This window comes from Trematomus bernacchii, unplaced genomic scaffold (assembly GCF_902827165.1).
Source record: "Trematomus bernacchii unplaced genomic scaffold, fTreBer1.1, whole genome shotgun sequence".
Lineage (NCBI taxonomy): Eukaryota > Metazoa > Chordata > Actinopteri > Perciformes > Nototheniidae > Trematomus > Trematomus bernacchii.
The window spans coordinates 3,351,443-3,373,573 of record NW_022987477.1 but is presented as its reverse complement, the minus strand read 5'-3'; the positions used below and the strand labels follow the sequence as shown (position 1 = coordinate 3,373,573).

Sequence of the window (22,131 nt, the reverse complement as noted above, 5' to 3'; positions counted from 1 at the left end):
TGAGTCATCTTTTTCAGCCAAAAAGCATCTCTGTTAACACGGCACGTTCACTCCCGTCAGAGGAAGACAGTATACATTCACACACTTGTTAAGGTGCCTGCACTGCTCCAGCTAAGAGAGACGGATACACCGTGAATATTTCGGTGACAGCGAACCTCAGGTTTATCACTTTCTCATGTTTTTTTTTCTTTCATACAAAATTGCCGTTATATAACTGTATCCTTTGTGCACAAAGTCTAAGGAGCCATCACAAAGCAAACCAAGGGCGAGTGCTCGACATGAGCAGCAGAAAAACAAGTTGAATTCTCTCAGCCGTCAGTCCTTTTCCTCCTGCAGACACAACTCAGAGCTGCTCGCCTCCGCTATACAGAGACGCTCAGACAAACACATAAAGACACCTTTTTAATCATATTCATGTATTTTTAAATGTGAATTGAAGCTCTGTACTTGTGCTATTATTACATATCATTAATTTATTAATTCAAAGTGGCAATAGACATCTTTTCAAATGTCCCTCATACTGTTTCCAAGGTGTGTTATTGTCAGATCATATTATGTAGCATCCTATACAGAGCATTACAAAAATGCAAATAAGTGTATGAAGTCATCTGATGATATTAAGTGCTGGCTATATGTCATTGTTACTATCAGGTAAAACAACACCGTCACAATTAGAAGATGAAGAAATATTTTTAATCACAGAGAAGTTAACAGCACACGGGACTGTTAATGTACACATTCAAAGTAGAAATTCAATCACCACATGGCATGATTAACACTTTATTGAAAAAAAAGGCACCACCATAAATTAGTCACATTACATGTCACTAGTTAGACACTTTTATCCAAAGCGACTTACATACATTCAGTACTGTGGACAATCCCCACAGGAGCAATTTGGGGTGAAGTGTCTTGCCCAGGGACACAACGACAAGCTGACTGCAGTGGGACTCGCACTTGCTATCTCCTTATTCGAAGTCCAGCACACTATCCACTGAGCCACAGCCTCCCACCACTTACAGTAACCACAAATAACTGTGGACACCATTTCTGAAGCTGGCTATGTTGACAAAAAGCTGGAACAACACTTTTTCCAAAAATGTTAAGATTTATTTGAGGTTAACGGCCAAGAATTAAAAGGCCCAGAACAAGATGGATATCCACATACATATGGTCACAAGACATCTTTAAAGATTTACTTTGGCTTCCTGCAGCATAAATATCTTTGGCAAAGTGCTGCAGTCACACCAATATTAGAGGCAAACTATGGCAAGGTAAGGCTTTTCACAATAAATGCAACAAGAGGAAGGTTAGGAGCAAGGCTGAGATATCTTCAAACCTATTGTAAGAAAAAAAAACAGGAATCACTTAAATTATTCTCCTACATTTCCTCTTCAATGACCCAGTTTCTCAGGAAGTGGTAATCTTCCTTCTCATCTTCCTGTTGAACAGAGCTTCATTTCCTCCATATTGATGCTGCCTGTGTTTGCCGTGTCCCCGCTATGCCCCAGCGGGTAGGGACTTGGCTTCCCAGACTTGTGGATGAATGTGGGCTTGTGGAGCCCTAAATCATCCCAGTCTGAGTAGGCATCATCAATAATGTCTCTGCGGCCGGTAACATTGGCTTTTTCCATTTTGGGTTGGAAGACCTGGCTCTTGTATCCCTCTGGGTGGTATGAGAGACACTCCTCGGTCCTTTCTTTAGGACTACATTGGGCCTCTTCATCGCTATCGTCATCGCTGTTTCCGATGACCACCAGTTCAGCCTGGATGTCTTCCTCGTCTTCGTCCGCGTTCTCGTAACCCATGAAGATCATAGTGACCGATTCTGATTCCAGCTCCTCTGGCAGTTTGTTGGTGAAGTTCAGAGACTCGATACTCTCTGAACAGAAGGGGGAAAGTCTGTCAAATTCACTAGAGCTCTCTAAAAAGCCATCGGTGTCACCCAGCAGACCGCTGGCTACTGAAGGACAACGGATATCGACATCCATGTAGAACGGCTGAACGGTTGTAGGCATTCCTTCAGATCTGGCTTTGACTGAGACAAGAGACGGGGTCTTTGGACTGCCCGCATCCGTCTTCCTGTTGGTGAGTCCTCGTGGAGTTTGAGCTCCAAACTGTGGCTTTGAAATCGGAGGCCTGTCACCCAACGATTGTCCTGGAATGTGGCAGAAGGGCAGCTTGGTTTCCTCTCCAGTTCTTGAGTCTTGTTGGATAGGGCTGGGTGTTTTCGGGGTGGTCCATCCCTCCAGGTCTTGGCTGTGCTGGCTTTCTTCTTTGAGGATTTCAGCTTCATTCCCGGCTGAGCTCTGGAAGGGTGTTGGGGTTTCTCTCGGTGTTTGATTGGGCGTCCTGGGTGTTGGGGTTGGGGTTTCTCTCGGTGTTTGATTGGGCGTCCTGGGTGTTGAAGGCCTGCTCTCTGTGTAAGGTGCAGAGTAGACCGGCTGATGGTACTGCACCCCAGTGGGAACGTTGCTATCTGCGGCTTGATGCAGAAGCTCTTCCACCTCTTTGGGCGTCATCTCTCCAACTAATCCACTGGGCATTTTGCCTCCATCTGGGTGCAATGCATATACTGACTTGCGGCCATCTTCATAGACCTTTAACCCCCTCTCCTGGAGGCTTTCTGGGGTGATGGTGGCAGTAGAGACCACCTGACTTTTGCCTGTTCTCTTATCATGCTCCACACTGATCTCCATCGCAAACGTGGCTGAAATTGAGAAAAGACTCACTGTAAATCAATGTCTTGTCGCTGAACATTTCATATTGTAACTTTGAGGTAAAACAAGCATGCTTTCACACTATTACTCAATACAGTGCATTTTAATTGAGATCAGTTTAAGGCAATGGCATGTCTTTAAAATGAGGCAGAACAGAAAACAAATCTTTCCTTTTTGTTCTTCTAATGCTAAATGCTTTTGCATTAAATACGATTTAGAGTGTTTTCTTATTGATTAAATGCCTACTTAATGCAGTACAATATGTACATCTGCCTCTGTCTTTTAGTTTTTACTCAGTGCAGTCTTTTCCAACCTCATGAAAAAGTTGCTGTCAATGATTCATGACTAGAGCAGAATTCTAAATGGCGGCATAGAAATGTTCAGTTATATTCACACCGAACTCTAAGTGCTTCATAATTTGCATCCGGATGAAAATTGCAGCTTTTAAAATAGCCTTATGAAACCATTTTCAATCAGAGCGCCCGGTCTTAACCAGACAGCTAAGCCTAAAGAGCACAAAATGGATGTCAGCAGGGTGCCGAGAACTCTGGGAAATTGCTGGCAGGCATCTAAAATCTCCCCATAGTCCAATGGTGGACCACATTTTATTATACTTTCAACATCCTAACTGTAAATGATGTCTGTACCTTTTTTTGGTTCCTCACTACCAGGCCTATGTATAGCTGGGCTTCTTGTTGGTATTGGAGGGTAGAAGAATGGTAAATCTTGGAGTGGCGAGGAGGCATTACGCATCACATCTGAGGAACAAAGTTTGAACAGTGAGATACGAGAAAACTTTATAAATGCCAAGCCATGCCATCATTAGTAAGGTTATAAAAGATAATCATTTCAAAGGTGTCATTATGTCCCAGTTATGTACATATCACAACATAACAAACAACGCATGTTAAAGTGGACCTATCATGCTATATTTTTAATAATATAGTGTAGGACCATACCTATATAAGGCATATTTATACTTTCTTTTGTTCAAAATACCAAACAGATCATGCATTTTAGCCACGCCTCATTTAGCTTAATTTGCACTTTTGTAGCACTGGGCTGATTCTGTGAGAACAGCACCATCTACTGGCCTGGCATATGTACTACAGCGTCTCCAGCGCTTTCGAACGGCAATGGCCGTGGCTGTCTCCTCCTGATTGGTGGAGTTGGCCCAATAGCCGTAGCGCCACTTCTGTGACGTCATAGAAGTGTTCAAATCTGGATCAGTTTTTATCAGATCCGTTGCAGCCCCTTTTTTAGAGATTTGGGTATGGAGGAAAATAGAGAGGGTTGTGTTTTCTGACACTTGGTGAGTTCCCTGGAACACCGGGGACACATATTCATGTATAAAAGACGTACAAAAATGCATTTTGCATGATAGGTCCCCTTTAAGTTTGTAAGCCCACCAAACAGGATAAAATAAGGGGGATAATTAAAGGTGTTTGAGCAGTATGGTTATTCTCTTTATTGCTAAAAGTGAGACGTTCAGATTAATCTCAATCTCTGAAACATGACATCGGTATGAATCTGAAAATCTTGCTCAAGTTATTGTATTTACCAGAATTCAGCCAAACAACATGGCATTACAATTATGAAATCACGGTTTCAAAATAATGGGCCTAAAAAAACAACTATCCTGTGTCTGAATTATAAATAATTGAGGTTAACATGTTAGTATATTAACAATAGATGAAACATTATGACTATTTCAATAAGTAACATTCACTTGTGTTAGTTAACACACTTAAATAAGGTGAGATCTATTAGTAGAGTGTGTTAACCCAGCCTAAGAAAAGTGTTACAGACTCACAACAAACCCAGATGTAAAGAGTAGATTGTACCTGCTTGGAAGTCTGCGTTGAGCTCCTAAATGTGAAGACAGAGTAGTTGAAGGTCAAAGTGGTGAGAGATGCAGCGTCACAGCAGTGCTACAAATTAATGGTGCATCAGCAGTCCATGTCGCATTAAAGCCACATTTATTCATTTCAGTCCAAACACAGCAAGCAGAAAGCAAATTATTCATGTTAGTGCATGTGTGCCGCACGCCCACCAGGAGAGAAATCCATTTACCTGCCACCTTATTCACTGAAAGCAGCCTCTTGTGAAGCCAAGCACACCCACACAGTCCCCAGTAAGTGCATCTTGTTAGAGGCGAGCACAGATTAGAGTATTTGGAGGGAGAGCCACAGGCGGCATGGTGTGAGTAGCAAACAATAACCTTTGGATTCAGTTTCAGTAGATTTGTAGAAAGCGCTAGAATCTACCACACAGGACATTCGTTGGCAACAAAACTGCCCAACAGAAATCTCCTGTTATTCATATAAACAAGTTATCTGTTCGGCAACAACATGACTAATGCAAGCAGCTTTGCTAATGTCCAAAGAATGAAACAACCTTAAGGATCCCAAAGAACCAGAAACCTAAATCTTAGTAATATAAACAGGACATTTGTTGGCAAAAACATGTGCAACAGAAGGGTTGATAATATATTTCCTGTTGCGTGATTTTCATATACACGAGTTAATTGCTTTACTTGTTTACACATCGCTAGCAACATGGCTACGAGGCTAATATCAGTCTTGCTAATGTCCAAAGAAAGAAAGTGTGGGGGAAACTTCTGAAGCAATTGGAGTCAGGACTCAGAGAGAGACACGAGGAGAGCTGGAGCTTTGATGGCAAACACTGACGGTTCATTTGGAGCTTCGGCCGGAGAATTCACAAGACATGTCACGGGCCACGGTTTGACCACACGGTAGAGATAACACAATCAATTCTGAAGTTAAGTTTTAACTAGTTCAGAGTGTAATAATCAACATTCTTCAATAGATAGACTAAACAGCTGAGGGACACTGAATCACATTTGTTGTCGCTTATGGCTCGGGGTCATCTACACCCCGAGAAGGATGTGTTCCAGGTGTCCCACAACAATAACTATCTCTGACCGAGAGTTGCCCGGTCACAAACTGGCAACATCAACAATATGTTAGGGCAGCCCCTCCTTATGGGAGATAACGGCTGCTCAGCTGCATCAGAGGAAGAAGGAGGACATGCAGGGCAAATTATTCCCCAACAGAAAGAACCGTACGAATCCCAAAGAACCAGAAACCCACATCTCAGTTATATAATGAACTTCCTTATTTAGCTAAGTAGAAATAACATTTTCAAAACCCTGTCTTTCGGCATAAATGCTACCTACTGTATTGATATTTCTAGTCCAGTGTTTTCTACCATAGTGTCTGTTCATCAATATGTATTAGGGGCATTGTTTCAAATATACACCTGTGTCTTCACTTCAATTGAATAATCACTACGTTTGTTAAAGTTTAAAGAAAGGTTAGTTCTCATCAGGATGCATTGCCTCAAGGTGAATTGAAGCAGAAATAATCAGTATGCAAAACACAAGCGAGCAAAGTAATAAAAAGCAGCCAGTTTTTTTTGTAAGCCTACCTTTATTATATCCTCAGCCGTCCTCTCCACTTCTTTTAACCGTTTCAGAACTGCTTCCTCATTGGCCGAGATGTCGAGCTCCTGTGTTTCCAACGCCTCGACCTCCTTCTCTATTCTGTGCAGGAGAGTAATAAACAGTTGATTAATGAAACGAGCCGAGTAGCGTTTTCCTCGTCTTAATAACAGCAGCAGCTAGAGAGCATTTGAATGCATTTTAATGAAGCAAAAACACTTAACACTTGCTTCAGGGCTTTTTTTCCACACTCGCAGCATTCTGGGAAGTCCTGCTGTGTTCGCTCATCTATTTTCATTTTAAAACATGGCTCTGAGGTCTATACACATGTAAATGGCTCTACTATCAAGTGGAGCGTTGCATATCAAGTTGAGTAGTGTGTAACGGTGTTAGAAATAAAACATTTAAAAAAAATTGGCGGTTTTACCCTAAAGAAATTAATAAAATAAAAGCCTAATCTTTCTTTCGTAAACCTCTAGAGGTCTGCCGGGTAAAATGTATAGTACATTCACAAAACAACACATTATATCTGACCTTTCTAAGGTGTTAATCTAAGCTAAATCATATGGGAACACAGTGCTATAATGACTTGTTTACAATCTGTCAATATTCTTCCAAATAATTATTTTGTGATCAAGATAAAATAAAGGAATATAGGAAGAATATAGAAATGACACTAATAGCCCTAAGATGATTAGGATGGTTTCAATTCCTAAAGAAATAGAAAAAAGTATGAAATGGTTGTTGGTGAAATATGACACATCCTTTCGTCATGATTCACTGCACATTGTTGGAAATGGTTCCTCACAGCAGGACAGTGGGTTGTGTTAATGTAGAGCGTGTGAAGCCTCATGTGTTGTGAGTGTGTGCAGACACTAAGCCGGGATAAGTAGTGCTGTGATGTAATGAAGGAAACTGTCTGCGCTTTGACACACATGCTGCTGCTGGGGTAGTTAAGGTCAAACAGTCTGATCCTAATCCCTCGCTGCTTCCCACAGTGCAACACACACACAGGCGCACACACACACACAGGCCTACACACACACACACACACACATACACACACAGGCGCACACACACACACACACACACACACACAGGCGCGCACACACACACACACACACAGGCGCACAAACACACACACAGGCCTACACACACACACACACACATACACACACAGGCGCACACACACACACACACAGGCGCACAAACACACACACACACACACACACACACACACACACACACACACACACACACACACACACACACACACACACACACACACACACACACACACACACACACACACACACACACACACACACACACACACACACACACACACACACACACACACACACACACACACACACACACACACGGAGGCAAAGTGCCAGTGTCGAGGTTGTAGAAACAAGACAGTGAATTAGTGTTTGATGTTCCAAAGCACTTCATGTTCTCCCAAGACTCCTGCACATCTGGTTTCCAAAAAGCATCTTAGAGCTGATGATGATGTAACTTCCATTTGGCAGCCTCTTAGGAAACCTTTTTTTTTCCTCTAACAATATTGCAATTTCACCCTTGTGTTGATTTAAAGGTGGAAAGGGACCCGCCACTTTCTTTAACAGCAAAACAAACCTTTAAACTTGAATATTGATGAGTTTTTCACAGCTCTTTCAGTGGAGCTCTCCTGAGATATTTGATTTTTTTTTAGTATTCTGTCACATTTATATTCTACTAAGTGTTTCTAAATATTTATGTTACATTTTTTTTTAAATATTTGAATGGTAAATATATTTGTATAATAATTGTATATTTTTTCTGTTTTTATGTATGCACCATAATACTCCAATGCAAATGTGTCAACCTAGTGGCAGTATAACCTGACTCTGAAAATGACCCAAACATTGGAGAAAGAAAAGAGACACATACTCAAAACTCAGAAAGTGTTACCAGCAAGCTTCCACAAGCAACCTCTTGCTATATAAGAGTTTAAAAGGGCAAAACAACTCTTGGTTCAACAGAGAAATAGATCTTCTTTGACCGTAGCGACTCTAAAATCTATTCCATTATTCTTCTTCTGCAGTGAGTGATATCCCCCACTGGGATCACTCAGTCCTCACAAGCCTCAGTGCACCTGAACAAAATATAAACTCCTTCTTCCCCCACACCATGTGTCAGCTGCCTGCCTGTTCAGTGTGGGATGAGCTGTGATTTGCTGCAAGTTACCTGAGGATGTTGCTCTGCAGCTGGTCGCTCTGCTGCTGCTCGTCCTCAGCCTGCAGCCTCATGGCCTCCTGCTCCTCCTGCTGCTGACTCAGACCGTCCATCAGCCACTGCTCCCTCAGGGCCTTCTTCTGTCAGTCACACACACCGACACACAGGCAACTCAGTATTTAAACATCTATTCATAATTCAAAAGGTGTTGGTGGAAGCAGCTCTGTCTGCCTCTTTTAAGACCATGTCATCCCCCAACTCTCCACTAGATGTCCCCAGAGTCTCTCATACACAGTCAGTATTATTCAAGAGTTATACAGCTCATTACAAGAAGTTACACTTTCTTACTATGCATCACCATTTACAAGGTGTTACATTAACACATGTTCACAATCTGCAAAGAGGACATGAGGTAAGTCAGTAAGATGTGAGTCTTAAGTCTACGAGTTACTAAAATATATCAAGGATAAATTGATGAATTCTCCCAGCTTAGGTCGACTAAAGCTTTGTATAAGGTTATTCATACAGCTTGTAAGGATACACAGTCATTCTTTCAGGGATAGTATTGTCAAAAGATATACTTATAATTCTATGACAATCCTAAAACGCACTGGAAATGGTTTCAGTGTTTTTCCTCAGCATGGTTTGTTTTTGTCTCTCTTACTTGTACAATGTGGGTGCTCCACATCATCATTCTATGATTGCTGTGGAGCACCCACTGTCTCCCTTAATCTTCCTCAGATGAGAAGTAAATTGGCTGAAAATGGTTTCACTTAGAAACAGGGATTGTGGGCCGGAGGAGGTTGACTGTGACAGTAAGTGTTGGGAAATAGCTGTGTCGAATAAGAATAATATTACTAAGTTATATAATGCTGAGAGACTCCAGCTAATATTGGTGAAATGAAAGTCTGGCCTTGCTTCAGATTGTGTCTCAGTTTGTACAGAGAGTGCTGCATTGTTATTAGCTAGCACATTCAGTCATTTTTATCCCGCATTGCCTCCTGGGAGTGTCTGCAGTCTGCTCAGTTTCTGATAGAATCACATTTCACATAATTACATTTCCCCTGCATTTCTCATAAAAGCAGTAAAAAGTACCTTTATGTACTGGAGTTTTAATTTCTCCTCTTCAATCTCTCTCCTTTTCTTGGCGATGTTCTCCTGGATTCTCCTTTTGTCCTGCGAAGGGAAATCAAACACAGGGTTGCATCATGAGTACGTTAGACAGCATGGAAACTATTCCACCTGTTGTCCTGACAGGCCGACGCTTCGACACTAAGCTGACAGCTGGACGGCCGTAAATAGCTCAAAAGTAACACAACCTTCATGACCCTACCTGTTGTTTGTGTGCGTGTGCACCTGTTTTACTATTACCACGTGAACTTTCCCTGCTAATAAACACCTGCTGTAGAAAAAATAAAAAATGTCTATGAAGTTATGGCATGTGGACACTCAATAATGGACACATATTTGTTCATAATCTCAGACAAACACACTGCTTAATGGCTTTAACTCCACATCAAAACACAAGCCCAGTGTTCATGGATGACACACTGACGGGGGTCACTGCGCGCTAAAATTAGCCTCTGGATCTTGGATCAGAGTGGCTCTAAGCCTCAGTGAAAGGGGATCTTCCTGGTGACGTCTGCTGGTATTTATAGTGCTGTCTGTCTGACAAACTCTCAGACTCTGGCACCGCGCTAATTGTTCATCATGTTTTTTTCTTTTTCACGTTCGGATATCATATGGGTGAGGTATCAGCTGATCCTCATCGACTTACTTCAGGGGAAATGACTAAAGTAATGATTGAGATGTAATGATAGTGTCATGAATTAGGATAACCAGGCAGCACAGATTTAGATACTTACAAGGGTCCACAAATGATTAACATCTGGCCAACACCAATCAGTAAACTCTTTAAATAGATTTTTCAATTATTACTTTTTTTACAGCAATAATCTTTTCCAAACAACATAATTAACTATTCAATTGTCTTTGGAGAACCATCAGAAAAATGTAGCCTCCAAGCCTCTGAGTGGGCGGGTCTTTGAAGTTTGATTGACAGCTGATCTGGCATGGGCTCAAGGGACAATATAAACAAACTTGCACTGCTAACTGTAGCTGTAGCTGTCATGCTCGACCTTGTTTGCATTGCCTTCTGGGAACAATATAAAGCCCTCCTTCGCATCTCTTTTGGCAAATCACACGGTGTCTCAGTTCTGCTTCTGTCTGTCTAAATGCAGAAACTAAATCAAGACATAGCGATGACACAGAGCATTCAACGCTGGTCCAACCACTCAGACTCTCTACAGGAAACCCAGGTGTGCCTTACATGTGTCATGGCATCCTGCTCAGACTAGATATCACAGCACTGGAAGGGTGCAAATAGAGAAAACATTACCAAATACAGAAACACACTGCAAGACACTTATATAATAACAATAGCTATTTCCAGAGGACACAAAAATAAGTGAGCAGACAAGAAGGATGTTTCAAGTCCTCTTCAATTCCAGATGGCAACTCGGCAAGGCAATGCCTGGAAGAAAATCTCCCAGAGTGCCACAGAGCTGCCTCTTTGTGCTTAATATTGGAGGTGTTATCACAGCGAGGAAATACACGGCGTGAATGTGTCCACTGGGTCCATGTTTGCAAACTGTCAAGATTAGATATGCAAATGTGCGATCTGGTATCAGAGCCCCCAATGGCATTAGGTCCAACAGGCAAGGTACTAAGAAACTATGAGCGAGTCCTATACCTGTAAGTGAGCAAGCATATTAGCACTTCTAGGTTCCCTCGTCTCAAAGTCAATGTATTTTGAGTTTTTGCTCAGATGCCTAAAATAAGGTCTGTGGTTAACACAAGCGTACGAGGAAAATGCGAATGGCATGGTTTCAAGGAAGTGGAGATGTGGCTGAAGAAGGGACAGGGAGTGTGACAATTTCACATATAGATTATTTCACTTTCTCCTGTTACTACTAGAAGCACAAAGCCTTACCGTGATGGCCTGGAGCCTCTCCTTCAGCAGACCAGCCTCCTCCATGATGGCCTAAAGGAAACACAATTTACACGACAGTGAGTGATCCAAGTATTATATCAACGAGGCTCAAAGCTTCAGCATCAGTTTTGTGAGTATGTTTAAAGACATTGAATGCTCATACATAGGCTAGTTAAAATAAATATAATGTGACTGGATGTATATGTCCAACCACAACACTGTAAAGCTCTGCATTCAATGTGAAACAGTGTCTGTGCCTGCCACCAATGATCTACTGCAGTACATTATAACACACTCCTGTGATTTAAGGGATTTGCGAATGTCAGGCTTGACAGCGGGAGCCACAGAAAGTCTCAGGTCTGTGTCACATGTCGGACGGCGATTAATCCGGCCCTGAGGAACGGCACAATGAGTGCAGGGAATGTAACATGAGTGTGTGGGTGTTCTGTGTTCTGTGTTATAACAGTCCATCAGAGGAGGACAGAATGATCACTGGAGGTTAAGATGCTCCTGAGAAAAGAGGAGAGCAAGAGAGCAGCAGGTTCACATCTCAAGGAGGACTCAGCAGGACACACAATAGAGGCAAAGGAAAGTTTGTTCTCCCACACGTATAATGGTCGAGTATTGACGCAGGAAGCATCGAGTCCTTTTTGAAGTGTTACCAAAAAGTAGCATGTAGTTTGCCTTTTACAGTACGTGGTATGCTTGAGTTGCATCTTTACATGTAACCACAATATAACCCTAACCCTTATCTCAGTGTAATCTATCAATAACCTCAACCGTCCCTTAGTTGTTTGGGATAAACATTGCATCTCCATTTAGAAATTATATTTTTGACCCTTATTTTGCCCCATATTTAACAGATGTTTTTAGGATAATGGTATGATATTGCTTCTATGCAAGACAACTGGTTTGATGGGTGCTCTGCAATTTCCACGCAACTTAATTGCTGAGGTCTACTGTGTTTTCTTAGAAGGTAATCTTGCAGGTCAGATATGTTAATAACATTCTGATTTCCCAAGCGTCACCATCAGTTGCTTCATGTGAACTTGTTTATTAACATGTGATTCGATGTTTCCATGGAGGGCTGACTCTTCCCTGTGCCATTAACACATCAGCACACACACTTTAACTTTAGCACGTTCAGGTCTTTCCCCATGAAGAATGCTATGATAAGAACCTGTATACTCTGATCTTATCACAACAAAGTCCAAACTGAGGCTACGGGAAAGTCAAAAGACGTACAAATACCTACAGAAACAACGACAGGCTTCTTGATCTGGATATATAAACTACAGTAATCTAATTCAACAAATATCATCCTGTGTATTTATGTCGTCTTCCCTCAGATCCAGCACACATAAATCCCCTTTAACATATTCTGCTTTAAACGGTTGTCACTTTATAGGAGATTTAGCTCCACATATCAGCTGACATGAAGGGAAATGGCAAGTTGCTGGCAATACATAGAGTGGGCGGTAACATGATCCTTAGCATTTAATAAGCTACATATTTATTTATGTTGTGCTGGTGTTCACACTGCTAGTAGCACCTGAGCCGGGGAAATGGCATCCTCTGCATGTTCACTACTGGACAACTGACACGTGGTGCTACAGTATGTGTGGTATTTTCAACATCTCCTTGTCAAGTTATTCATAAAGTATGAAGCGTTGGTGGAAAAGAGAATTAGTAAAGGTGGTTGGAATGTGCACAGTGCATTTGTCATTCTTCTACAATCCACTATTGAAGTTATTAAATGTAATGTTGAGGTTTTAATACAAGCAGCTGAATCCAGGTTTGTTTTTTTCTTTGATGGTTTTGATTTTTCTACACCAGAGCTCATACTGTAGCGAGCCAACCATGACACATCAGATTTCAGAGCCTGGTAAACTCACCGGAAGTCAAATTAGTTTTAGTTTACGCACCATACTCCTCCAAAATCCACTCGTTCAATCTTTGGTAAAACACAGAGCCTGGATCAGATTGTACTAGGGGCAAAAATGCCATCTTTATCCATGTACCTAGAAAAATTCCCTATCCAAAAACCCAACGATGCATTTTGGCTAATTCAAAAGCTTAAAACATTATTTAACTTGTTCAAATGTTCTGTTAACATAGTGCTTAGGGGTAAAGAAGATAAGTGAACACATGCAGGCAGGGCAAATGTCCTTGACAGGTCGTACTGTTGTTAGCTGAGAAGGGGTATCACATGAACACAAGTCATGTCAGTACGAGTGTGTTCTAAATACAATAACGTATGCAAGGAGGCGCTTATATTTTTATACATCTCATGCTCAGCCCCCTCACACACCCACACACATACCAACGAGAGTCAGCCTTTCACCCACACATGGCCCAGGCACAGCGATCATGTCACAGGGAAGACAGTGGATATCTGTCAGCTTGTAGATAGAAAGTATAGGAAGGAATTATGTAATTAATACTGCTTCAAACAACCACTGGTATGCCTGAGCTGTTTCTGATTCCTGTTCTGCATCGGAAAATGTAAGCTTCTTACACGCTCATTTACTGCAAAGAGGCTATTTATAGTATGTATATGCAGTGCCGAAAGAAAGAAAGCATCACATTTTGAAATGAAAACACAAAATGGCAAATAATTTCCCCCCAAAAAAGGCCGGAATAAAAACACTTCCCAAAAGCGAACCACTGACTGTCATAGGATGAAGTATTTTTTTGTTTCAGAATAACAATTATCACAACTTTGAATAGTGGGTCTCATTATTGCAGCCACATTTCCCACATGCAAAGTGTCCAAACGTCTACAATTTGATAAGAAACTAACAGCTAAATTGGCACAGTCTCGCTGATGGAAAGTATAATAATTATTCTGACTTGTAATTGCTTTCAGCCGCACAAAGGAACAGAGAGTGGGAGGGGGAGTGGGAGCTGCAGGAATGCTGAGATTATTCCAGAAACTCCATCAAATGTCAACATCTATGTTACAGAGAACTTTCCTATCAAACCATCCAATCTATGAACCACACAGAATTCAGAAGCATTTTCATACCCTCCCTGTTCATAAACAAACATGTATTTTGATCAAATGTGGTGATTTTGAATGTGATTGTTTACCTGATGAAGTGTTCCCATGGGTAAAGTAGCATGCCTCAGGGTATAGAATCACAACAATTGCTATAATATTTAGTATATTATAGCAATTTATCTATTAAGTACTGAGTTAGCTTGTGTTTCTTTCATTGTTTATTGCATTTTTAAGGATAAGAATGGTGTGATATGATCTCTGTATCATCAACACCTAAAGAGACTCGAACAGGAACGTCTATTAAATATGAATTAGCCTGGTAGCTACGGCGTGACATGTTTTTGTATGGAAGTTCCAGGCTAACGCAGTGAGGTAATAAAATAGTAGCACATATGTTGGGAAACCCCACTTCCAGGATGAAATAATAGGTAGAGATTTGATTGACAGAGGGAGGGAGGAAGGAGGAGAGACTCCTGAAGGTCATGCTGCTGGTTAGCCTGTCCACCTGTTGACACTCTGCTGGAAATAGAGACGCTGCCTGGCTCACAGCTGGAACAACTTGACACCGTGAGCATCAGAGAGTGTCGCAGCAGGTGACACATTGGTCCTGAAAAAGAGCTGATGATGGGAATAAAAAAACACCTGTCATACGTAGTGGATAATCAAGTGGTCAGAAAGGCCCACCTGGAGTATAATGTATGATATCGGGTGTTAACTGCAGTCCAACACCGGATTAACACGTAATCTGGGTGTGTTTGGAGGTGTGTTCACTGTCAAAGCCAACTGCCAAAAGTTTTGATCTTATGCCAGAAAAAGTAGGAAGCTCACTTAGACTGAAGCCATGCCCATCAAGCAGGAGGGGGGAAAGAGACAATTATAATTGCTTTGGGCACATGCTAATGATGGACAAAGCCAAAGCCAGCACCAGTGTGTGGGGGCCATAACAGCGCAGATAGTTAATGAAGTGTCTAGTTAGCCAAAAGGACAGCACAGTCACTGGCAGCTCAAACTGTTTGGGAAGTTTCCAAAGAGTCTTGGCTTGTAGACTTTCACTTCCCCCCCTTACTCATTACATTCAAACACATAGGTAATGGTTTGTGTGGTGGGGGCGACAGTGATTCAGCATGCAGACTGTGAGCTACATTAGGAGGCAGGGCTAGGAGATGAATCCATTCGGAATGAAAACAATGTGAGGAATAGCAGATTGTCGAACAAGTCATTTCTCTCTAATAACTTTTCATGGTTTTGTAGTCTCAACTTGATGAATTCTAATATTAGGGGGACATACTTTAGGACAGTCTCTCCTCCTACGGTGTTGTGATGAATCACTTGGTTACAGTGACTTCATTGCATGCTGTGAATGTCTCAGGAACTTGAGAACGTGATGTCATCTGGAAGAGCTAAATCTACTACTGGGTGTGTTTGGTTTAGGGTTGCCTGCGTTGTTGTGTTTCATTGGTTTGGATTCAGCTCACCCACTCAAAAGTAAAGCAAATCGATGTAACACCAATTCAATGTTCGCCCTACTCCCACTGGGTGGTAAAGTTCGGTTCTACTTGCATTTGGTTCTTTTCCAAAGAGGATAGTACCATCTCAATGAAGACTGGGTTTTATATGATTGTCACAGCAACACCTCGTGCAACAGTTGTGACATCCTCTTGAACCTGACAATAAAAGTATTGGCCCAGCCTGATTGGAACCTAAACCAAAAACTACCATCTCCAACAGCTTTTGCCTATGGTTAACAAAACAATCAAAAACATCCTACACAAAGACACAATAATAACCCTCCATACAGAGGTAACTACACAGACTGTCTCTTTCTACCTTGTGTTTGGGTACCTGTGGTTAGTTTGAAGGATGGACTGTGTAGTTTGGAGAAAGGCAGAGAATGCATTTGTTCAGATGTCTTGTATTGATGTCTAAATGCTCTGTTTGTCAATGATCCAGCTCATACTCCAGTCCCAATGACATGACCTGCTGCCTCCTGTATGTCTAGCCCGACTGCTAAGGTCTTCCTGACTTCTAATCCTTGCTCCTAGTTCCTTAATCTGATCTCTGATGGATTAACCGCAAACAGGTTAACAGCAAATACCTTCACTAGTCTACGGGATAATACTAATTTATCAACGTGATATTTGATTACATTCAGATTGACTTTCATTGACTTTAGGCTAGCTGTTTCCCTATATGATTTGAGTCTTTATGCTAAACTAGGCTAACCAGGTCCTGATTTCAGCTCTGTACAGTACATCGATATCTTAACATCTGAACATCTTACTCACAGAAAGATATATGCAAGACAAGGTAATACTGGATTATGCCTTCAAGTCTCTGAAGCAAGAAGGAATCGCTTGGTGTATTAAATAATACATCAAACGATCTGTATCGTTCGATTCCTGACAGAGGTGTGAAAACGAGCACTCTTCGTCATTAGCATCCCTCCTTGAGCTGCACATGTTGAAGTGACTGGCATGAGTGGGAAGGAGGGCACGGGGTGACTGGTTTTTCTGCAGGCAGCCCAGAACAACAGCATGTAAGTGGGAGTGCATGAATGTGTGCCTGTGTGCATGGGTTAGTTACAAAAACACCTAGCATGCTCACAAAATGCAAATAGGATTCCTGAGGAGCTTTAAAACATGACTAGTAGATGTCATGAACGGATTTTCAGGGTCCTCAATCCATTCAATTGTTTGTGTGTGTGTGTGTGTTTTCACCTGCAAGCAAAAGTCCTGTTATTTAAAGCCAGACCCCTGCTGGGAGGCTCCAAGCAACCGGCAGCTTAGAGGATTTAAAAAGATTATAGTATCAAAAGACCCTGTGGCTCATTTTAGCTCCTGAAACAAGTTACCTCAGGATAATAGACTTACGGTAGAGAGTATGAACGTTGAGAAGTGGACATACAGTGGTTATCGCCGTACAAAGTGATATCTCTGATCTGACAAGAGCCCTCAGCTTCAAATAGATGCTCTACATTAGTGTTACAGAGGCACATGCAAACAGGATCAGAGGTGTACTCACCGGGTGTGTGTGGTGCTGTGTCCTCGGGCAGGTGATGGCAGAGTGTGTGAGGAAGGTTGAGCTCACTCTCGCAGCGTGTTCAACATTACTGAGCCCAGGATGTGTGTGTAGGCTGAGAGAGAATCAGACCAGCTGAGAAGACTCTCCCCCTCTCTTCTCCTCTCTCTCTCTTTATCTGCTCCCTGTGAGTCTGTCACTCCCAACCATGCGCCTGAAATACCTCTGCCAACACAATTGCTCCACACATATGTACACATACTGTATGTGCGCACACACACACACACACACACACACACACACACACACACACACACACACACACACACACACACACACACACACACACACACACACACACACACACACACACACACACACACACACACACACACACACACACACACACACACACACACACACACACACACACACACACACACACACACACACCTGTCAAAAGTACAATATTTCCTATTGAGTTGTACTGTAGGGGAGAAGAAAAATGAAGAACTAGTACATCACATTTGGACAATGGATATTTATATATATTATTTAAACAAAATATAAATACTCAAAAAAGTACAGTAAAAAATGGCAAATAATATAAATTAAAGTGGAGATTATGAGTAAATAAACATACATAGTTAGTCTTCCACTGCTTAGCATACATTACATATACATTACCAAGGGAGTAACAATTAGGCATTTTAGGACAAAGCTAAATAAAATGTACATATAGTATTTTTTTCAAATACTGGAGTATAGTACTCTTTCAAGAAAACTAAACTAAAGCACCCACAGACACTTATTAAAGTACAATATTAAGAATTGTACTTTTTTGAAGGTCTTTGACGGTCAGATAAATTGGCACGCAGTAAATCTAGTGTAATAAATTAGGATTGTTTTCGGACACTTATTAAGGATGTGTTAAAAAACTTTCATGGTTTCAAAAAGTTTGCAGATCAAGCTGTCCTGACATCTCTCTATGGGTAATTATTTTTGTACCACAGGGGATATTCTTGTCTCAACTTCACAGTTGCCTACTGGAGCTAATTGGCCGCTTGATTGACAGGCTGAGCCATGTCTAGCTCTCTTACAGTAATTATTACAGTACATGGGAGGGTTTCAATCACTGTGTTCATGGCTCCATGATATGATGGTAGACTATCAAAGTAAAGTTTGGTTTCTAAAAAAGTGTATATGACAACAGTTTGATTTGCAGCACAAAGCAAATCTGTGTGTGCTTCCAGCTGTCCTTGCCCATGATGGACGTGCACAGACATCAGCGCTGACAAACAATTAGTGCACCACCCCTCCACATTTAGCTTCACAGTGTGTGATCAGTGAAGTGCCGAGGGCTTACATCTATTATCATTCCCTTTGTGACTCAAGTCCAGGTATCATGGGCCAACAATAAATCCTAATATGTGGCTGCTGTACAATGTTAGGGACTCACTGAGAGCCATTAGGCTGTCAGAGATACATACTGTATGTACAGGAACAATGTGTCAATCGGATACGTCGTACTATGTTTGAAAATAGTGGTTTGTTCTTGAGTTCATTTTTGAAATACTGCTCTAACTAAAGCTTTAATTGCAGAGGTTGCTGTTACCATGGCAACATAGCCCACTCCAAATTTGTACAGGGTTTGCAGAGAGACCAGAGAGGAGGAAAGCATCCCATAGATCTGCTTCACAGGCAGTACTTTACTAGGAGCAGAATCACTGTATTTAACTGAAATATTACTTAAAATCAAACGAAATTATTTCGGTGAACTATCAGGTTTAACTCATTGAAAATAGCCTCATACTAAACTACAAATATTCACCATACACACTTGAATTTTGCATGGCCACAGATACAGAAATACAACAATGTTAGTCATCTGCATATATGTCCAGAAGTTCTCATCAACATCACATTATGTCCTCTCTTCCAACACAGCTGGGATACTTCATGCCTGATCCATCCCTGACAATCTGCAGATATGTCCAGATATATTGTGTCCAAAAGAGAAATATGATCATGTGGCTTGCAGTCATACGGTAAGCTTTCTGAGGAAAATGTCCTACGACGCCATTCTGTGACTGGAAGCAGTTTTATTCTACATTGTCAATGTAGAATAAAACTGCTTCCAGTCACAGAATGACCACAATTTATTCAGTTCATATACTGTATGAGTCCAAGCAGACATTGGTCCCACATTTGATGACATTCCTTATGCTTATAACTCCAGTATCCCCCTACCACCATTCCTCCTACAGTAGGTCTGCATGGCTTATCTATGCACAATGTGAATAACTACAGTATTGCTTATTTATGTCCTGCTTCTCTGTACTGCTTAAAAAGGGTTCAAAATCGTTTCATCATTTCGCTATCGTTTGAAATGTTTATAGTCAAGGCTTCTCATATGTTGGCTAAAACATTGGGATTGAAATCGGTTTGCTTAAAATGACATTCTTGTGAACATGATCAACTACAACATACAGGGCACCAACGATGCAAAGAGCAAAGTAACCCTGCTTCACCAAATGAAATCATTCAAAGCACAGCCATTTTTATCATTTAATCATCATCATCTTGTTCTCATCATTGATACGCCAGAACTACTCCAATGCCGCTAGGCTGGCAGCCCCGTTTCCATAGCAACCACTGAAAAATGAAAAGTGTCTTAGCTGCTCCGGTCTAAAGATAGAGCCATAAACACAAAAGTTGGGCAGCTCAAACTGAGGCATAATTTTCAGCAAGGACAAAAGCAGAGAGGGCTACAGCTAATGAATGACATTGAATGCAGAGAATACTCGATACATACAAATAAAAATACATTATTATATTGTCTATTCTATAGCTATATGGACACAAAAAAAAGTGTAAGAACTTCAATCACTGTTTGACTAAACATATTGGCTGTATTGCTGTATTGTTATCGTGTCACAATGATTTATGATCTACCTCTCAATGACCTCACTCACTGCACAATACATTTGTTTTGCCTATAGAATATGTATTTTTGACTACTGTACATTATAAATAGAACTATATTACAAATAAGAATCGTAATTTCTATATGATAGTTCATGATTTTAATTAGTGCTAAAAAACGTGTGTCCTTTGCTGTATGTCTTGTTTTTCACAGCCACACTTTGTTGAGCTAAACTAAGCTAAGCTAGGCTAAACATGTTCCAGCCTGCAATACCAGTTAACTGGTCACAAAAAGGTTACATGTATGAGAGTTGCAGCTGGGACTTCAACTCATAGAACATAAGCACATTCAGTAGCAACTGCAACCTATAATAAATAAATACATTTCAATTGAGTTTAGCCAGACCACTGTTGTCCAAAGCAAAACTAACTAAACTCTGCCACAAACTTTGCTTTTCAGCTGAGAAAATCTAATCTGGTCTCATGATAAAAATGAACGTAGCAATACAGACATATTTTAAACCCCCAGAAAAGTAGACAAAAACAGGAAGAGATGACTTCACCCACCAAACGCAGCTCTCCTGCCACATGACCTTGCCACATTCTCCACCGTGTCGCTAATGAATGGAAATGTATGGAGCATCTGCGCTGGAGTCAGTGGGCATAATGTAAGGCTGCCTTCTCTCTGAAGAGGCCTTCATAACACATCCTCAGCTCCCACCCACTCACATTCTGTCCTGGAGAGGAATTATGTGCGCTACTGAACCACAACAAAGCAGAAACATAACAGATACGCACAAATAGATGATTATTCTTTGAAAAACAAATACACAATAGTTGAAATGTCAGCACCAGTTCAAATGTTTTGTTTTAAGGCCTGCTAATATGACTATTTAGCCATTTTATAGACATACGGATATAGAAAGAGATGAAAAAACAATGATTCTTTCTATTGTGAGAACAGATAATCTGATAATTCACAGAAAAAAATCCACAAAAAAGTCCTCGTATTTGCTTCTGAAGCTTTTAACTATCAAATTCTACATGAAGCATGTGTTGTTGCCCTGAAATGATACATTAAAATGTCTATCTTTTGGCACTTCTAAGTCTTCTTATGTTGACTCACAAATTGACAGTTTATTCTAGGCATTTGACAAAAACTAAACTCATGGTCGATTTACTAGTTCTAGAGCTTGCAAAAGTTGTGCATAAATGTCAAATACGTTTTCGCAAAATTGTGATAATTTCAAAATCCTAAACCATTTTAAACAGTGTGGATTTGGGACAATACATTCTGGTAATATCAATAAATAATCCTGAAAGACTGACATTGCCTGACCTGCAGAAAGCACATACAGTGATGTTCCACAAACCCAGAGCTGAACAGGAATTACACTCTGTATTTTGAGTGTGATGTGTTCAAGAACATCATGTCTTCCTGTGTGCACATGGAGAATGTTTGATTGATGTTGATGCGGTCCTGTCCCAGTTATTAGCTACAGCATGTCTCGCCTCTTTGTCGTATTTGGCTTCTAGCTTCCAGAGCCTCGTGCCATTGACTGAAGTCACATAGCTAGCCAGTTAGCATCAGCTGACGGAAATAGCTTCAGTGTCATGCATTCAGTGCTGCGAACACATGTGTCCTGCAGCTCAGAGCTTCAAGATAAGGCTGTGTTACTTATGTTTGCATTTTAGAAGTTCATTTCAGGAATGACTACACCAGAGAAAAAAGTGGTGGAGGTGCAGGTTGGTTATATTTCAACTTGAGTATAGTTTACATTTGAATTTG

General features: G+C 41.1%; 1 protein-coding gene across 1 annotated transcript; it reads right to left on the bottom strand.

Moving 5' to 3' along the window:
- Window positions 1-940: 940 nt before the first annotated feature.
- On the bottom strand, window positions 941-20,990 carry LOC117495691 (palmdelphin-like). The gene is made up of 9 exons (XM_034147135.1): window positions 20,910-20,990; window positions 17,421-17,678; window positions 11,396-11,446; window positions 9,499-9,579; window positions 8,416-8,543; window positions 6,171-6,285; window positions 4,565-4,589; window positions 3,368-3,478; window positions 941-2,710 (listed from the first exon to the last, which is right to left on the bottom strand). Exons 3-9 carry the CDS (start codon window positions 11,438-11,440, stop codon window positions 1,434-1,436), a joined length of 1,782 nt encoding a protein of 593 aa, XP_034003026.1. The 5' UTR covers window positions 11,441-11,446; window positions 17,421-17,678; window positions 20,910-20,990; the 3' UTR covers window positions 941-1,433.
- Between the last annotated feature and the right edge of the window lie 1,141 nt (window positions 20,991-22,131).

Excerpts from the sequence above, each read along its gene's own strand:
- LOC117495691 (XM_034147135.1), bottom strand. The coding sequence starts at position 11,440 with ATGGAGGAGGCTGGTCTGCTGAAGGAGAGGCTCCAGGCCATCACG. Across the intron at positions 9,580-11,395 it reads AGAGGCTCCAGGCCATCACG|GACAAAAGGAGAATCCAGGA; the intron begins GTAAGGCTTTGT and ends TTCCCTTCGCAG. Across the intron at positions 4,590-6,170 it reads CGGCTGAGGATATAATAAAG|GAGCTCAACGCAGACTTCCA; the intron begins GTAGGCTTACAA and ends CTTCACATTTAG.